The 15994-nt window shown below is 47.7% G+C and overlaps 1 protein-coding gene across 4 annotated transcripts in view; it reads left to right on the top strand.

The window, feature by feature from the left end:
* Positions 1 to 15994, top strand: part of LOC110513667 (dedicator of cytokinesis protein 1) — a 636864-nt gene that overhangs the window by 141175 nt on the left and 479695 nt on the right. For all 4 annotated transcript variants that reach the window (XM_090228873.1, XM_090228870.1, XM_090228871.1 and 1 more), the window contains exons 17-18: positions 11143 to 11246; positions 14803 to 14986. In XM_090228873.1, the coding sequence (XP_090084999.1) occupies positions 11143 to 11246; positions 14803 to 14986 (288 nt within the window). The remainder of the gene's footprint in view (positions 1 to 11142; positions 11247 to 14802; positions 14987 to 15994) is intronic.

Raw genomic sequence — 15994 nt, 5'->3', positions numbered from 1 at the left:
TAAGCAATTGGCTCCTAACCTGTCCCCAGTCGTCCAAGTCAAGCAGACTGGGTCCTGGCCCTACATCCTGGCACTCATAGGGATCAGGAGGCCATTTAGGACACAAGCCCTGGTCATAACACTTACTATACAGTTCATCCTGTGTCACTTTAATTCTGGAATGAAATTCCCCTACATAGATGAGATTCATGTTATTCTGTTGGAATGGCCGGCCTGGTTGTCGTTGATCCCATGCTGGCTGTCGTTGATCCCTGGCTGGCTGTCGTTGATCCCTGGCTGGCTGTCGTTGATCCCGGGCTGGCTGTCGGTGGGCCCACGCTGGCTGTCGGTGGGCCCAAGGCTGGCTGTCGGTGGGCCCGTGCTGGCTGTCGGTGGGCCCAAGGCTGGCTGTCGGTGGGCCCAAGGCTGGCTGTCGGTGGGCCCAAGGCTGGCTGTCGGTGGGGCCAAGGCTGGCTGTCGGTGGGGCCAAGGCTGGCTGTCGGTGGGGCCAAGGCTGGCTGTCGGTGGGGCCAAGGCTGGCTGTCGGTGGGCCCGTGCTGGCTGTCGGTGGGCCCGTGCTGGCTGTCGGTGGGCCCGTGCTGGCTGTCGGTGGGGCCAAGGCTGGCTGTCGGTGGGGCCAAGGCTGGCTGTCGGTGGTGCCCGGGCTGGCTGTCGGAGGGCCTGGGCTGGGAGAATTAAATGCCTGTAACTGCTCATTTGTATGTTGGGAAAGGCGTCCGCCTGGCTGAAGGGACTCCATTCTAAATGTATGTATTTATTTTTGTTAGTGTTTTTAATGTTTATGGGTGTGGAACAGGGCTGAGGAAGCCTGTCCTGGCAGTCTTGTTGCTCCATCTGCTCGCCTCATGGTGTATTATCGGTTAGTCCAGCCAAGAGGAGCTGGGAGAGGCGGCCGTATGCAAAACGATCAATTAGCAGGTCCAGACAGCCTGGACTGGGGGTTGTCTGTTTGAAACGTGCTGTATTTAGGGTGAAGCTATCCGTCCTCTCCTTCAGCATTGACAGACACTGTTGTGGGCTTCAGCAAAGACTAATCCTCTAGCACGGTTTACTTCTCATACACTCAGCCAGCCAGCCAGCCAGCCAGTCACTCAGCCAGCCAGCCACCCAGACAGCCAGTCAGTCACTCAGCCAGTCACACAGCCAGCCAGTCAGTCACTCAGCCAGCCAGCCAGCCAGTCAGTCACTCAGCCAGCCAGCCTGCCAGTCAGTCACTCGGCCAGTCAGTCAGTCACTCGGCCAGTCAGTCAGTCACTCGGCCAGTCAGTCAGTCACTCGGCCAGTCAGTCAGTCACTCGGCCAGTCAGTCAGTCACTCGGCCAGTCAGTCAGTCACTCGGCCAGTCAGTCAGTCACTCGGCCAGTCAGTCAGTCACTCGGCCAGTCAGTCAGTCACTCGGCCAGTCAGTCAGTCACTCGGCCAGTCAGTCAGTCACTCGGCCAGTCAGTCAGTCACTCGGCCAGTCAGTCAGTCACTCGGCCAGTCAGTCAGTCACTCGGCCAGTCAGTCAGTCACTCGGCCAGTCAGTCAGTCACTCGGCCAGTCAGTCAGTCACTCGGCCAGTCACTCACTCACTCGGCCAGTCACTCACTCACTCGGCCAGTCACTCACTCACTCGGCCAGTCACTCACTCACTCACTCACTCACTCACTCAGCCAGCCAGCCAGCCAGTCAGTCAGTCAGTCAGTCAGTCACTCAGCCAGCCAGTCAGTCAGTCAGTCAGCCAGCCAGTCAGCCAGCCTGCCAGTCAGTCACTCGGCCAGTCAGTCAGTCACTCGGCCAGTCAGTCAGTCACTCGGCCAGTCAGTCAGTCACTCGGCCAGTCAGTCAGTCACTCGGCCAGTCAGTCAGTCACTCGGCCAGTCAGTCAGTCACTCGGCCAGTCAGTCAGTCACTCGGCCAGTCAGTCAGTCACTCGGCCAGTCAGTCAGTCACTCGGCCAGTCAGTCAGTCACTCGGCCAGTCAGTCAGTCACTCGGCCAGTCAGTCAGTCACTCGGCCAGTCAGTCACTCACTCGGCCAGTCACTCACTCACTCGGCCAGTCACTCACTCACTCACTCACTCACTCACTCACTCAGCCAGCCAGCCAGCCAGTCAGTCAGTCAGTCAGTCAGTCACTCAGCCAGCCAGTCAGTCAGTCAGTCAGTCAGTCACTCAGCCAGCCTGCCAGTCAGTCACTCGGCCAGTCAGTCACTCGGCCAGTCAGTCAGTCACTCGGCCAGTCAGTCAGTCACTCGGCCAGTCAGTCAGTCACTCGGCCAGTCAGTCAGTCACTCGGCCAGTCAGTCAGTCACTCGGCCAGTCAGTCAGTCACTCGGCCAGTCAGTCAGTCACTCGGCCAGTCAGTCAGTCACTCGGCCAGTCAGTCAGTCACTCGGCCAGTCAGTCAGTCACTCGGCCAGTCAGTCAGTCACTCGGCCAGTCAGTCAGTCACTCGGCCAGTCAGTCAGTCACTCGGCCAGTCAGTCAGTCACTCGGCCAGTCAGTCAGTCACTCGGCCAGTCAGTCAGTCACTCGGCCAGTCAGTCAGTCACTCGGCCAGTCAGTCAGTCACTCGGCCAGTCACTCACTCACTCGGCCAGTCACTCACTCACTCGGCCAGTCACTCACTCACTCACTCACTCACTCACTCACTCACTCACTCACTCACTCACTCAGCCAGCCAGCCAGCCAGTCAGTCAGTCAGTCAGTCAGTCAGTCACTCAGCCAGCCAGTCAGTCAGTCAGTAACTCACCCAGCCAGCCAGTCATTCACTCAGCCAGCCAGTCAGTCACTCAGTCAGCCAGTCAGTCAGTTTCTCAGCCAGCCAGCCAGTCAGTCACTCACTCAGCCAGCCAGTCAGTCAGTCAGTAACTCAGCCAGCCAGCCAGTCATTCACTCAGCCAGCCAGTCAGTCACTCAGCCAGCCAGTCAGTCACTCAGCCAGCCAGTCAGTCACTCAGCCAGTCAGTCACTCAGCCACTCAGCCAGTCAGTCACTCAGCCAGCCAGCCAGTCAGTCACTCAGCCAGCCAGTCAGTCACTCAGCCAGTCAGTCAGCCACTCAGCCAGTCAGTCACTCAGCCAGCCAGCCAGTCAGTCACTCAGCCAGCCAGTCAGTCACTCAGCCAGTCAGTCAGCCACTCAGCCAGTCAGTCACTCAGCCAGCCAGCCAGTCAGTCACTCAGCCAGCCAGTCAGTCACTCAGCCAGCCAGTCAGTCACTCAGCCAGCCAGTCAGTCACTCAGCCAGTCAGTCAGCCACTCAGCCAGTCAGTCACTCAGCCTGCCAGCCAGTCAGTCACTCAGCCAGCCAGCCAGTCAGTCACTCAGCCAGCCAGTCAGTCACTCAGCCAGCCAGTCAGGCTGTGCACCTGCCCAGTCAAGTGAAATCCATAGATTAGGGTCTAATGAATTCATTTAAATGGACAATGTTCCTTCTTTTAACTGTAATTCAGTCAAATCCTATAAATTGTTGCATGTTGCGTTTTTAAATAATTTTCCTTCAGTATAGTTAATTGCCTTGTCTTTCTGGCTCAGGTTGGATGATTACCTGAGGTATGTTTAATGGCTGATATTTCCCGTCCTGCCCTATTCACCTGTTGGGGACGATGTTATCATTCAGTGTATAGGAGAGAGAGAGAGAGAGAGTACATTTCAGAGGGTTCATTCTAGGTCAGTGAACAGCTGAGATGTACAGGTTTCTGGACAAAATAATCCACTGACTCCCAGCTGTTTTAATCTGTGACTCTGTGCTTGTGTCTGATGGAAGTCATTGCGTAGTGAATCCACTCCTCTCCTGATTCCGCAGCATACATACCGTAGTCCTCTTCTGTCTTTCTATTGGTTGTCTTCCAGTCCAGCGAGCAGAGCGATTTATTCACCGCGCCAGGCTACGGGGCAGAAAACCAATAAGTTGATTTATACAGATTGAATGCACCAGACGCTCCCGGTGAATCACGCTCCTGAACGTCACGTAAATTTGAGCTTGTTGATCTGTGATGGTGATGTATTCGGTCCCATCCGACTTTAAACTTAACCGGACACAGCCGTTACTCTCCTCTCGGTTTATATAGGACCCACACGGAGGCTGCTTCACAAATACTGTTCTATTGTCTATGTGGTACCCTCAGGGTCTGGTCTGAATATACAGTGTGCTGACATCATTCTCCCTGGGGGATCATGTAGCGAAGATGTAGTGTAAATACACTCTGAATATACAGTGTGCTGACATCATTCTTCCTGGGGGATAGTGTAGCGAAGATGTAGTGTAAATACACTCTGAATATACAGTGTGCTGACGTCATTCTCCCTGGGGGATAGTGTAGCGAAGATGTAGCGCAAATACACTCTGAATATACAGTGTGCTGACATCATTCTCCCTGGGGGATCGTGTAGCGAAGATGTAGTGAGAATACACTCTGAATATACAGTGTGCTGACATCATTCTACCTGGGGGATAGTGTAGCGAAGATGTAGTGAGAATACACTCTGAATATACAGTGTGCTGACATCATTCTCCCTGGGGGATCGTGTAGCGAAGATGTAGTGAGAATACACTCTGAATATACAGTGTGCTGACATCATTCTCCCTGGGGGATCGTGTAGCGAAGATGTAGTGAGAATACACTCTGAATATACAGTGTGCTGACATCATTCTCCCTGGGGGATCGTGTAGCGAAGATGTAGTGAGAATACACTCTGAATATACAGTGTGCTGACATCATTCTCCCTGGGGGATAGTGTAGCGAAGATGTAGTGAGAATACACTCTGAATATACAGTGTGCTGACATCATTCTCCCTGGGGGATAGTGTAGCGAAGATGTAGTGAGAATACACTCTGAATATACAGTGTGCTGACATCATTCTCCCTGGGGGATCGTGTAGCGAAGATGTAGTGAGAATACACTCTGAATATACAGTGTGCTGACATCATTCTCCCTGGGGGATAGTGTAGCGAAGATGTAGTGAGAATACACTCTGAATATACAGTGTGCTGACATCATTCTCCCTGGGGGATCGTGTAGCGAAGATGTAGTGAGAATACACTCTGAATATACAGTGTGCTGACATCATTCTCCCTGGGGGATAGTGTAGCGAAGATGTAGTGAGAATACACTCTGAATATACAGTGTGCTGACATCATTCTCCCTGGGGGATCGTGTAGCGAAGATGTAGTGAGAATACACTCTGAATATACAGTGTGCTGACATCATTCTCCCTGGGGGATAGTGTAGCGAAGATGTAGTGAGAATACACTCTGAATATACAGTGTGCTGACATCATTCTCCCTGGGGGATCGTGTAGCGAAGATGTAGTGAGAATACACTCTGAATATACAGTGTGCTGACATCATTCTCCCTGGGGGATAGTGTAGCGAAGATGTCGTGTAAATACACTCTGAATATACAGTGTGCTGACATCATTCTCCCTGGGGGATAGTGTAGCAAAGATGTAGTGTAAATACACTCTGAATATACAGTGTGCTGACATCATTCTCCCTGGGGGATAGTGTAGCGAAGATGTAGTGTAAATACACTCTGAATATACAGTGTGCTGACATCATTCTCCCTGGGGGATAGTGTAGCGAAGATGTAGCGAGAATACACTCTGAATATACAGTGTGCTGACATCATTCTCCCTGGGGGATAGTGTAGCGAAGATGTAGCGCAAATACACTCTGAATATACAGTGTGCTGACATCATTCTCCCTGGGGGATAGTGTAGCGAAGATGTAGTGCGAATACACTCTGAATATACAGTGTGCTGACATCATTCTCCCTGGGGGATAGTGTAGCGAAGATGTAGTGAGAATACACTCTGAATATACAGTGTGCTGACATCATTCTCCCTGGGGGATCGTGTAGCGAAGATGTAGCGAGAATACACTCTGAATATACAGTGTGCTGACATCATTCTCCCTGGGGGATCGTGTAGCGAAGATGTAGTGAGAATACACTCTGAATATACAGTGTGCTGACATCATTCTCCCTGGGGGATAGTGTAGCGAAGATGTCGTGTAAATACACTCTGAATATACAGTGTGCTGACATCATTCTCCCTGGGGGATAGTGTAGCAAAGATGTAGTGTAAATACACTCTGAATATACAGTGTGCTGACATCATTCTCCCTGGGGGATAGTGTAGCGAAGATGTAGTGTAAATACACTCTGAATATACAGTGTGCTGACATCATTCTCCCTGGGGGATAGTGTAGCGAAGATGTAGCGAGAATACACTCTGAATATACAGTGTGCTGACATCATTCTCCCTGGGGGATAGTGTAGCGAAGATGTAGCGCAAATACACTCTGAATATACAGTGTGCTGACATCATTCTCCCTGGGGGATAGTGTAGCGAAGATGTCGTGTAAATACACTCTGAATATACAGTGTGCTGACATCATTCTCCCTGGGGGATAGTGTAGCAAAGATGTAGTGTAAATACACTCTGAATATACAGTGTGCTGACATCATTCTCCCTGGGGGATAGTGTAGCGAAGATGTAGTGAGAATACACTCTGAATATACAGTGTGCTGACATCATTCTCCCTGGGGGATCGTGTAGCGAAGATGTAGCGAGAATACACTCTGAATATACAGTGTGCTGACATCATTCTCCCTGGGGGATAGTGTAGCAAAGATGTAGTGTAAATACACTCTGAATATACAGTGTGCTGACATCATTCTCCCTGGGGGATCGTGTAGCGAAGATGTAGTGAGAATACACTCTGAATATACAGTGTGCTGACATCATTCTCCCTGGGGGATAGTGTAGCGAAGATGTAGTGAGAATACACTCTGAATATACAGTGTGCTGACATCATTCTCCCTGGGGGATAGTGTAGCGAAGATGTAGTGAGAATACACTCTGAATATACAGTGTGCTGACATCATTCTCCCTGGGGGATCGTGTAGCGAAGATGTAGTGAGAATACACTCTGAATATACAGTGTGCTGACATCATTCTCCCTGGGGGATAGTGTAGCGAAGATGTAGTGAGAATACACTCTGAATATACAGTGTGCTGACATCATTCTCCCTGGGGGATCGTGTAGCGAAGATGTAGTGAGAATACACTCTGAATATACAGTGTGCTGACATCATTCTCCCTGGGGGATAGTGTAGCGAAGATGTAGTGAGAATACACTCTGAATATACAGTGTGCTGACATCATTCTCCCTGGGGGATCGTGTAGCGAAGATGTAGTGAGAATACACTCTGAATATACAGTGTGCTGACATCATTCTCCCTGGGGGATAGTGTAGCGAAGATGTCGTGTAAATACACTCTGAATATACAGTGTGCTGACATCATTCTCCCTGGGGGATAGTGTAGCAAAGATGTAGTGTAAATACACTCTGAATATACAGTGTGCTGACATCATTCTCCCTGGGGGATAGTGTAGCGAAGATGTAGTGTAAATACACTCTGAATATACAGTGTGCTGACATCATTCTCCCTGGGGGATAGTGTAGCGAAGATGTAGCGAGAATACACTCTGAATATACAGTGTGCTGACATCATTCTCCCTGGGGGATAGTGTAGCGAAGATGTAGCGCAAATACACTCTGAATATACAGTGTGCTGACATCATTCTCCCTGGGGGATAGTGTAGCGAAGATGTAGTGCGAATACACTCTGAATATACAGTGTGCTGACATCATTCTCCCTGGGGGATAGTGTAGCGAAGATGTAGTGAGAATACACTCTGAATATACAGTGTGCTGACATCATTCTCCCTGGGGGATCGTGTAGCGAAGATGTAGCGAGAATACACTCTGAATATACAGTGTGCTGACATCATTCTCCCTGGGGGATAGTGTAGCAAAGATGTAGTGTAAATACACTCTGAATATACAGTGTGCTGACATCATTCTCCCTGGGGGATCGTGTAGCGAAGATGTAGTGAGAATACACTCTGAATATACAGTGTGCTGACATCATTCTCCCTGGGGGATAGTGTAGCGAAGATGTAGTGAGAATACACTCTGAATATACAGTGTGCTGACATCATTCTCCCTGGGGGATAGTGTAGTGAAGATGTAGTGAGAATACACTCTGAATATACAGTGTGCTGACATCATTCTCCCTGGGGGATCGTGTAGCGAAGATGTAGTGAGAATACACTCTGAATATACAGTGTGCTGACATCATTCTCCCTGGGGGATCGTGTAGCGAAGATGTAGTGAGAATACACTCTGAATATACAGTGTGCTGACATCATTCTCCCTGGGGGATCGTGTAGCGAAGATGTAGTGAGAATACACTCTGAATATACAGTGTGCTGACATCATTCTCCCTGGGGGATAGTGTAGCGAAGATGTAGTGAGAATACACTCTGAATATACAGTGTGCTGACATCATTCTCCCTGGGGGATAGTGTAGTGAAGATGTTGTGAGAATACACTCTGAATATACAGTGTGCTGACATCATTCTCCCTGGGGGATCGTGTAGCGAAGATGTAGTGAGAATACACTCTGAATATACAGTGTGCTGACATCATTCTCCCTGGGGGATAGTGTAGCGAAGATGTAGTGAGAATACACTCTGAATATACAGTGTGCTGACATCATTCTCCCTGGGGGATAGTGTAGCGAAGATGTAGTGAGAATACACTCTGAATATACAGTGTGCTGACATCATTCTCCCTGGGGGATAGTGTAGCGAAGATGTAGTGAGAATACACTCTGAATATACAGTGTGCTGACATCATTCTCCCTGGGGGATCGTGTAGCGAAGATGTAGTGAGAATACACTCTGAATATACAGTGTGCTGACATCATTCTCCCTGGGGGATCGTGTAGCGAAGATGTAGTGAGAATACACTCTGAATATACAGTGTGCTGACATCATTCTCCCTGGGGGATCGTGTAGCGAAGATGTAGTGAGAATACACTCTGAATATACAGTGTGCTGACATCATTCTCCCTGGGGGATCGTGTAGCGAAGATGTAGCGCAAATACACTCTGAATATACAGTGTGCTGACATCATTCTCCCTGGGGGATCGTGTAGCGAAGATGTAGTGAGAATACACTCTGAATATACAGTGTGCTGACATCATTCTCCCTGGGGGATCGTGTAGCGAAGATGTAGCGCAAATACACTCTGAATATACAGTGTGCTGACATCATTCTCCCTGGGGGATAGTGTAGCGAAGATGTAGTGAGAATACACTCTGAATATACAGTGTGCTGACATCATTCTCCCTGGGGGATAGTGTAGCGAAGATGTAGTGAGAATACACTCTGAATATACAGTGTGCTGACATCATTCTCCCTGGGGGATCGTGTAGCGAAGATGTAGCGCAAATACACTCTGAATATACAGTGTGCTGACATCATTCTCCCTGGGGGATAGTGTAGCGAAGATGTAGCGCAAATACACTCTGAATATACAGTGTGCTGACATCATTCTCCCTGGGGGATCGTGTAGCGAAGATGTCGTGAGAATACACTCTGAATATACAGTGTGCTGACGTCATTCTCCCTGGGGGATCGTGTAGCGAAGATGTAGTGTAAATACACTCTGAATATACAGTGTGCTGACATCATTCTCCCTGGGGGATCGTGTAGCGAAGATGTAGCGCAAATACACTCTGAATATACAGTGTGCTGACATCATTCTCCCTGGGGAATCGTGTAGCGAAGATGTAGCGCAAATACACTCTGAATATACAGTGTGCTGACATCATTCTCCCTGGGGGATCGTGTAGCGAAGATGTAGTGAGAATACACTCTGAATATACAGTGTGCTGACATCATTCTCCCTGGGGGATCGTGTAGCGAAGATGTAGTGAGAATACACTCTGAATATACAGTGTGCTGACATCATTCTCCCTGGGGGATCGTGTAGCGAAGATGTAGTGAGAATACACTCTGAATATACAGTGTGCTGACATCATTCTCCCTGGGGGATAGTGTAGCGAAGATGTCGTGTAAATACACTCTGAATATACAGTGTGCTGACATCATTCTCCCTGGGGGATAGTGTAGCGAAGATGTAGCGCAAATACACTCTGAATATACAGTGTGCTGACATCATTCTCCCTGGGGGATCGTGTAGCGAAGATGTAGTGAGAATACACTCTGAATATACAGTGTGCTGACATCATTCTCCCTGGGGGATAGTGTAGCGAAGATGTAGTGAGAATACACTCTGAATATACAGTGTGCTGACATCATTCTCCCTGGGGGATAGTGTAGCGCAAATACACTCTGAATATACAGTGTGCTGACATCATTCTCCCTGGGGGATAGTGTAGCGAAGATGTCGTGCAAATTACACTCTGCCATATGGACTGGATACAACACAATTATTGCAGTTCAGATTATTGGACTCCTATGTGTCCTGACTGAGGATGGGATAGTGTATGATTCATGTGTGTTGTGTTCTGGTTGTCTGGTTCAGTGGGCCTGGGCTCTAACTGGTTGTCTGGTTCAGTGGGCGGGGCTCTAACTGGTTGTCTGGTTCAGTGGGCCTGGGCTCTAACTGGTTGTCTGGTTCAGTGGGCCTGGGCTCTAACTGGTTGTCTGGTTCAGTGGGCGGGGCTCTAACTGGTTGTCTGGTTCAGTGGGCCTGGGCTCTAACTGGTTGTCTGGTTCAGTGGGCGGGGCTCTAACTGGTTGTCTGGTTCAGTGGGCGGGGCTCTAACTGGTTGTCTGGTTCAGTGGGCCTGGGCTCTAACTGGTTGTCTGGTTCAGTGGGCCTGGGCTCTAACTGGTTGTCTGGTTCAGTGGGCCTGGGCTCTAACTGGTTGTCTGGTTCAGTGGGCCTGGGCTCTAACTGGTTGTCTGGTTCAGTGGGCCTGGGCTCTAACTGGTTGTCTGGTTCAGTGGGCCTGGGCTCTAACTGGTTGTCTGGTTCAGTGGGCCTGGGCTCTAACTGGTTGTCTGGTTCAGTGGGCCTGGGCTCTAACTGGTTGTCTGGTTCAGTGGGCGGGGCTCTAACTGGTTGTCTGGTTCAGTGGGCGGGGCTTTAACTGGTTGTCTGGTTCAGTGGGCGGGGCTCTAACTGGTTGTCTGGTTCAGTGGGGCTCTAACTGGTTGTCTGGTTCAGTGGGCGGGGCTCTAACTGGTTGTCTGGTTCAGTGGGCGGGGCTCTAACTGGTTGTCTGGTTCAGTGGGGCTCTAACTGGTTATATCCTTTCCTCCCCCTGCAGCCAAAGACAAATCGGAGAAGATATTCGCCCTGTCGTTTGTGAAGCTGATGAGGTACGATGGGACGACCCTGAGGGACGGAGAGCATGATCTCATCGTATACAAGGTAGGTAATATAACACCACCTCATCGTATACAGGTAATATAACACCACCTCATTGTATACAGGGTAGGTAATATAACACCACCTCATCGTATACAGGTAATATAACACCACCTCATCGTATACAGGTAATATAACACCACCTCATCGTATACAGGGTAGGTAATATAACACCACCTCATCGTATACAGGTAATATAACACCACCTCATCGTATACAGGGTAGGTAATATAACACCACCTCATCGTATTCAGGTAATATAACACCACCTCATCGTATACAGGTAATATAACACCACCTCATCGTATACAGGTAATATAACCCCACCTCATCGTATACAGGTAATATAACACCACCTCATCGTATTCAGGTAATATAACACCACCTCATCGTATACAGGTAATATAACACCACCTCATCGTATACAGGGTAGGTAATATAACACCACCTCATCGTATACAGGTAATATAACACCACCTCATCGTATACAGGTAATATAACCCCACCTCATCGTATACAGGTAATATAACACCACCTCATCGTATTCAGGTAATATAACACCACCTCATCGTATACAGGTAATATAACCCCACCTCATCGTATACAGGTAATATAACACCACCTCATCGTATACAGGGTAGGTAATATAACACCACCTCATCGTATACAGGTAATATAACACCACCTCATCGTATACAGGTAATATAACACCACCTCATCGTATACAGGGTAGGTAATATAACACCACCTCATCGTATACAGGGTAGGTAATATAACACCACCTCATCGTATACAGGGTAGGTAATATAACACCACCTCGTCGTATACAGGGTAGGTAATATAACACCACCTCATCGTATTCAGGGTAGGTAATATAACACCACCTCATCATATTCAGGGTAGGTAATATAACACCACCTCATCGTATACAGGGTAGGTAATATAACACCACCTCATCGTAAACAGGTAATATAACACCACCTCATCGTATACAGGGTAGGTAATATAACACCACCTCATCGTATACAGGGTAGGTAATATAACACCACCTCATCGTATACAGGGTAGGTAATATAACACCACCTCATCGTATACAGGGTAGGTAATATAACACCACCTCATCGTATACAGGGTAGGTAATATAACACCACCTCATCGTATTCAGGGTAGGTAATATAACACCACCTCATCATATTCAGGGTAGGTAATATAACACCACCTCATCGTATACAGGGTAGGTAATATAACACCACCTCATCGTAAACAGGTAATATAACACCACCTCATCGTATACAGGGTAGGTAATATAACACCACCTCATCGTATACAGGGTAGGTAATATAACACCACCTCATCGTATACAGGGTAGGTAATATAACACCACCTCATCGTATACAGGGTAGGTAATATAACACCACCTCATCGTATTCAGGTAATATAACACCACCTCATCGTATACAGGGTAGGTAATATAACACCACCTCATCGTATTCAGGTAATATAACACCACCTCATCGTATACAGGGTAGGTAATATAACACCACTTCATCGTATACAGGGTAGGTAATATAACACCACCTCATCGTATACAGGTAATATAACACCACCTCATCGTATACAGGTAATATAACACCACCTCATCATATACAGGTAATATAACACCACCTCATCGTATACAGGTAATATAACACCACCTCATCATATACAGGTAATATAACACCACCTCATCGTATACAGGTAATATAACACCACCTCATCGTATACAGGTAATATAACCCCACCTCATCGTATACAGGTAATATAACACCACCTCATCGTATACAGGGTAGGTAATATAACACCACCTCATCGTATACAGGTAATATAACACCACCTCATCGTATACAGGTAATATAACACCACCTCATCGTATACAGGGTAGGTAATATAACACCACCTCATCGTATACAGGGTAGGTAATATAACACCACCTCATCGTATACAGGGTAGGTAATATAACACCACCTCATCGTATACAGGGTAGGTAATATAACACCACCTCATCGTATTCAGGGTAGGTAATATAACACCACCTCATCATATTCAGGGTAGGTAATATAACACCACCTCATCGTATACAGGGTAGGTAATATAACACCACCTCATCGTAAACAGGTAATATAACACCACCTCATCGTATACAGGGTAGGTAATATAACACCACCTCATCGTATACAGGGTAGGTAATATAACACCACCTCATCGTATACAGGGTAGGTAATATAACACCACCTCATCGTATACAGGGTAGGTAATATAACACCACCTCATCGTATACAGGGTAGGTAATATAACACCACCTCATCGTATTCAGGGTAGGTAATATAACACCACCTCATCATATTCAGGGTAGGTAATATAACACCACCTCATCGTATACAGGGTAGGTAATATAACACCACCTCATCGTAAACAGGTAATATAACACCACCTCATCGTATACAGGGTAGGTAATATAACACCACCTCATCGTATACAGGGTAGGTAATATAACACCACCTCATCGTATACAGGGTAGGTAATATAACACCACCTCATCGTATACAGGGTAGGTAATATAACACCACCTCATCGTATTCAGGTAATATAACACCACCTCATCGTATACAGGGTAGGTAATATAACACCACCTCATCGTATTCAGGTAATATAACACCACCTCATCGTATACAGGGTAGGTAATATAACACCACTTCATCGTATACAGGGTAGGTAATATAACACCACCTCATCGTATACAGGTAATATAACACCACCTCATCGTATACAGGTAATATAACACCACCTCATCATATACAGGTAATATAACACCACCTCATCGTATACAGGTAATATAACACCACCTCATCATATACAGGTAATATAACACCACCTCATCGTATACAGGTAATATAACACCACCTCATCATATACAGGTAATATAACACCACCTCATCGTATTCAGGTAATATAACACCACCTCATCGTATACAGGGTAGGTAATATAACACCACCTCATCGTATACAGGGTAGGTAATATAACACCACCTCATCGTATACAGGGTAGGTAATATAACACCACCTCATCGTATACAGGTAATATAACACCACCTCATCATATACAGGGTAGGTAATATAACACCACTTCATCGTATACAGGTAATATAACACCACCTCATCGTATACAGGGTAGGTAATATAACACCACTTCATCGTATACAGGGTAGGTAATATAACACCACTTCATCGTATACAGGTAATATAACACCACCTCATCGTATACAGGGTAGGTAATATAACACCACCTCATCGTATACAGGGTAGGTAATATAACACCACCTCATCGTATACAGGGTAGGTAATATAACACCACCTCATCGTATACAGGGTAGGTAATATAACACCACCTCATCGTATACAGGGTAGGTAATATAACACCACCTCATCGTATACAGGTAATTTAACACCACCTCATCCTATACAGGTCATGTAACACCACGGACCAGGTATATGTGTATGTGTAATTCTGTACGACCCCCAGGCGGAGGCTAAGAAGCTGGAGGACTCGTCTCTGTACCTGAACCTGCCTGCTACCAAGGTGGAGCTGGAGGAGAAGGGTTTGTCCACTACAGGGAAGGGTACACACAACCTGGGCAACTGTACCATCAGCAAGGACTCCTTCCAGATAGCAACCCTGGTGTGTTCCACCAAGCTCACACAGAACGGTAAAGAGACTCTCTCTCCCTCTAGCCCTCTCTCCTTCCAGTCCACTACAGCCTTCTCTCCCTCCTCTACCCTCTCTCTCCCTCTAGCCCTCTCTCCTTCCAGTCCACTACAGCCTTCTCTCCCTCCTCTACCCTCTCTCTCCCTCTAGCCCTCTCTCCTTCCAGTCCACTACAGCCTTCTCTCCCTCCTCTACCCTCTCTCTCCCTCTAGCCCTCTCTCCTTCCAGTCCACTACAGCCTTCTCTCCCTCCTCTACCCTCTCTCTCCCTACTTTGTTCTCTCTCCACCGTTCTCTCGCTCTCTCCATCTCTCACGCTCTCCCTCCAGCCCTCCTTACTTCTCCCTCTCCCCCCCACCAATCTCTCTCCCTCCAGCCCTCCTTACTTCTCTCTCCCTCTCTCTCGCTCTCGCTCTCGCTCTGTCTCTGTCTCTGTCTCCCTCCCTCTCTCTCTCTCTCTCTCTCTCATCCCTCTCTCTCCCTCCCTCTCTCCCTACCAGTAAAAGGCCCAAGCTGGTGCACATGACTTGATGTTCCTCATCTAGAACTGTACCGTTGGACTCCTCATTATAACTATATAGAATGTGTGTTGTTAGACTGGTGCTTTCTGCTGTGAACTTGACTCTTGGCTTCTGGGCTCATGGCTTCCTCTCCTAGAATGAACCAAACCCTAGGATGGTTTTCAATCTGTCTTGGGCTACATGATGGGATGAACATGGGAACAAAGAGGAGATGAAAACTGAAGCAATGAGAACAAAGACCAGGGAAAGACTGGGGCACTGACTACAACAGCCCATCTTTTGGCACTTTAAATTCATAGTTTTACTAGCCTACAGCCATTTCCTGTCCGTCCCACCATGAAGACACATTCTGAATAAAGAGAGCTCTGACTCAGATCATGTGAAACAGTGGAGACGAAGAATTAAAAGAAAGAGAATTTCTGCTATGCTCCCAGGGAGCCATTGAAGCAACTCAGTGTTGTTTAAGTACCTCTCCATTACAGTCCAGTC

The sequence above is a fragment of the Oncorhynchus mykiss genome, unplaced genomic scaffold, assembly GCF_057628025.1.
Source record: "Oncorhynchus mykiss isolate SJ-2025 unplaced genomic scaffold, ASM5762802v1 scaffold103, whole genome shotgun sequence".
Classification (NCBI taxonomy): domain Eukaryota; kingdom Metazoa; phylum Chordata; class Actinopteri; order Salmoniformes; family Salmonidae; genus Oncorhynchus; species Oncorhynchus mykiss.
This window is presented reverse-complemented; position numbering and strand designations above follow the sequence as displayed.